Below are 2,684 nucleotides of genomic sequence, written 5' to 3'. Positions count from 1 at the left end.
AAAAACTAAAAAAGATTATCTGTAGAAAATTAAAATCAAACATGAAACAAATAACATTTTTGGAAAATCTTCACGTGGCCTCCCTACAACACTGTCTTCAGGAGAATGTCAACCAGGCTGCCCTCTGTCCCCTCTACATCAGGCTCTCCAGGTGGCCGGCACCTCATTCAAACAGCACAGCAATTCACTTTCAGCTTTTCCTTTAAATCACACACCTTGTGGGATTTCCTGTTGCGAAATTCCTACTTATGGTCCACACCCAGTCCGAATGATCCCTCTCCGGATTCCATAATAAACGCCTGTTCAGCCATGTGATCATTGCACCTCTTTTGGGGGCCCCTGGGTCCTGTTACAAAGGCTGATGGGTACGAGTGTTGGTCTACAAGTCTCAGTAAGTGGAAGAGATCTCATATATTCATCTGATTTACTTGTTACCGCAAAGGTTTTAGCTTCAGTTGTACACAACAGCGACCAGATTAACTGTGACTTAAGCAACACTGGTATCCATTTCTCATTTACATCCAGATCAGGATTTGTCTGGCCAACAGGCTTCTCAGTCTACTGGGTACCAGCATGGGACATCATAGGTCTCCTGTGGCCAGATCCGTGGCCGCTTCTTCTCATGCTAACACGCGGTCCCATCTCCTTAGTAAGAACAGAAGGCATGACAGACACGCCCACCCTCCTTTTGAGTCATCTCTCTTAAGCCGCACACATCACTCTCGCTCGTGGCCCGTGTCCAGGAAGTCATCCTAGGGACACACCTAGCCACAGCGGAGGTTAAGAAATTCCCTTTATGTGGAGTAGCTGTGTGAGAAGCCAAGTGAACCTCCTGTTGTAGAGGGAAACACGCTGTGGAGACAGCGATAGCCCATGGGATTTCGCTCCTTAGAGCACATGCTGCCTGTCTGGAGGGAAATTCATTCTGTTCCCTCAACCCACAGGCATCCATACTGAGTGTGGAGAAACAAGGACATGCTAATCTTCTGATGGGGGTTAGCTCTTTAACCCTCCTAAAAGACTGACGGGCTGTGAGTCGCTGTTTACCCATTGTAGAGATGAAGAAACTGAGAGGCAACATCCAGAACAAAGAAAGGGTAGCCTCCTGTCAGTGACCACAGGTCTCCATGGGCCATAGGTGAAGGGCCTGTGGTCAAGATCTTGAGGGCCCCTTAAACCCAATGCTTACTGTTTCCTAGTGCTCTTTGGGACGACCAGAGTCTTCCATCGAGGACTGCCTTAGGCTATCTCTCTCGCCAGGTTCTCTGGCTACATCCTCAGACCTCTATCTTCCTCACAAAATTAATTTTCCTTCATCCTCCCTCTCAAGAGTACTTCCTGGTTCAACACTCTTAAGTTAAACTGTATAAATTTGAAGAGCTTGTCAACTTCGGGATATTTCTACGTTATGCCAGGGCAAAATCCAAGACACAACGATTTATAAAGTCTAGCCTCTTTTTTTCTTCCTTACCCAAAATGGAAAGGGGAGGAGCTAGGGACGTAGCTCAGTTGATGGAGCGCTTGCCCAGTGAGCACAAAGCCCTGAATCTGATCCCCAGTACCTCATAAAACAGGCATGGTGAGTCATGCCTATAATCGGAGCCCTCAGAAGGTAAAGACAAAAGGGTCAGACGTTCAAAGTCCCCCTCAGCTACATAGCCAGTCCAAGGCCAGCAGAAAGAGAGAGAGAGAGAGAGAGAGAGAGAGAGAGAGAGAGAGAAACTTAGTGGGCAGACATTTAATCTCAGAATTTGGGAAGCAGAAGCAAGGGATCACTGTGGCTTCAAGGCCAGCCTAGCCTACAAAGGGAAACCCTGTCACAAAAGAGAAAGTAAAAAAATAAAGGAGAGGGCAGGAAGGGAAAGAAGAAAAGAAAAAAAAAATGAGAAGTACAATAGAGAAATTAGCAGCAAAATAGATCTTCGAAAATTATCTCCAGCCTGTGCTGTGTCCGTCACTGGTGAATCTCAGGTCACTGTAGATATGTCTGAATCGCTAGCCATACCCCAAGCAAAGAATCCAAGGTTAAGAATGTCGTCTTCATGCACGTTGCCCAACAGAATGTGTAGAACGAAATGTTGGTGAAAACTTGCAGAATACCATCAAAGACTTGCTCTAGCCAACAGCAAGCAATGCTGGCATTCCTGGCTTTGCTGACTTTCACAAGCAGCTCTAGTTCTGTGTTATAATCTATATTTTAATGATTTCTCAGAATCCAGAAGCCAAATGAATTGTCATCTCCTCCCACTACCTCTGCAGCCATTCCTCCAGTAGCCCAAGGCCAGCCCAGAGTGTCCACCGTCCAGCAGGTACGAATCTAGGTTGAGCGCAAGTGGCCATGACCGCCTTGCGTGGCAAGGTCATGCCCGCTGCTGTAATTGATCATTAAGTAATCGCTTTGTCCTTCGGCTGCATGAGCTCAGTGCTTCTGATGGCTTTGGGAACCTGGTCTCCTCCTTGGGAAAACAACATAGGAAAAGAGACGTTTCACAAGTTGGTGTCTGGCAACCCCATTTTATAAAAAGTGCTGATCATATGTGAACCAATGGGTATACATCTTAACTTTATTTCATGGAAAATGAAATAATTCTATTTCCTAAGACAAAAAGGAAGTAGTTTTTCTTTTTTTCAAAAAAGAGTAAAGGGGGCTGGAGAGATGGCTCAGAGGTTAAGAGCATTGCCTG

The 2,684-nt window shown here is 46.0% G+C and overlaps 1 protein-coding gene across 1 annotated transcript in view; it reads left to right on the top strand.

The window, feature by feature from the left end:
• Mypn (myopalladin) overlaps positions 1 to 2,684 on the top strand; it is a 78,453-nt gene that overhangs the window by 37,155 nt on the left and 38,614 nt on the right. Inside the window, exon 5 of the mRNA XM_005360442.2 lies at positions 2,213 to 2,309. Coding sequence (XP_005360499.1) covers positions 2,213 to 2,309 — 97 coding nt within the window. The remainder of the gene's footprint in view (positions 1 to 2,212; positions 2,310 to 2,684) is intronic.

Source organism: Microtus ochrogaster, linkage group LG2 (genome assembly GCF_000317375.1).
Source record: "Microtus ochrogaster isolate Prairie Vole_2 linkage group LG2, MicOch1.0, whole genome shotgun sequence".
NCBI lineage: Eukaryota > Metazoa > Chordata > Mammalia > Rodentia > Cricetidae > Microtus > Microtus ochrogaster.
The sequence above is the reverse complement of the archived record's forward strand: the minus strand, read 5'-3'. Positions and strand labels throughout refer to the sequence as shown.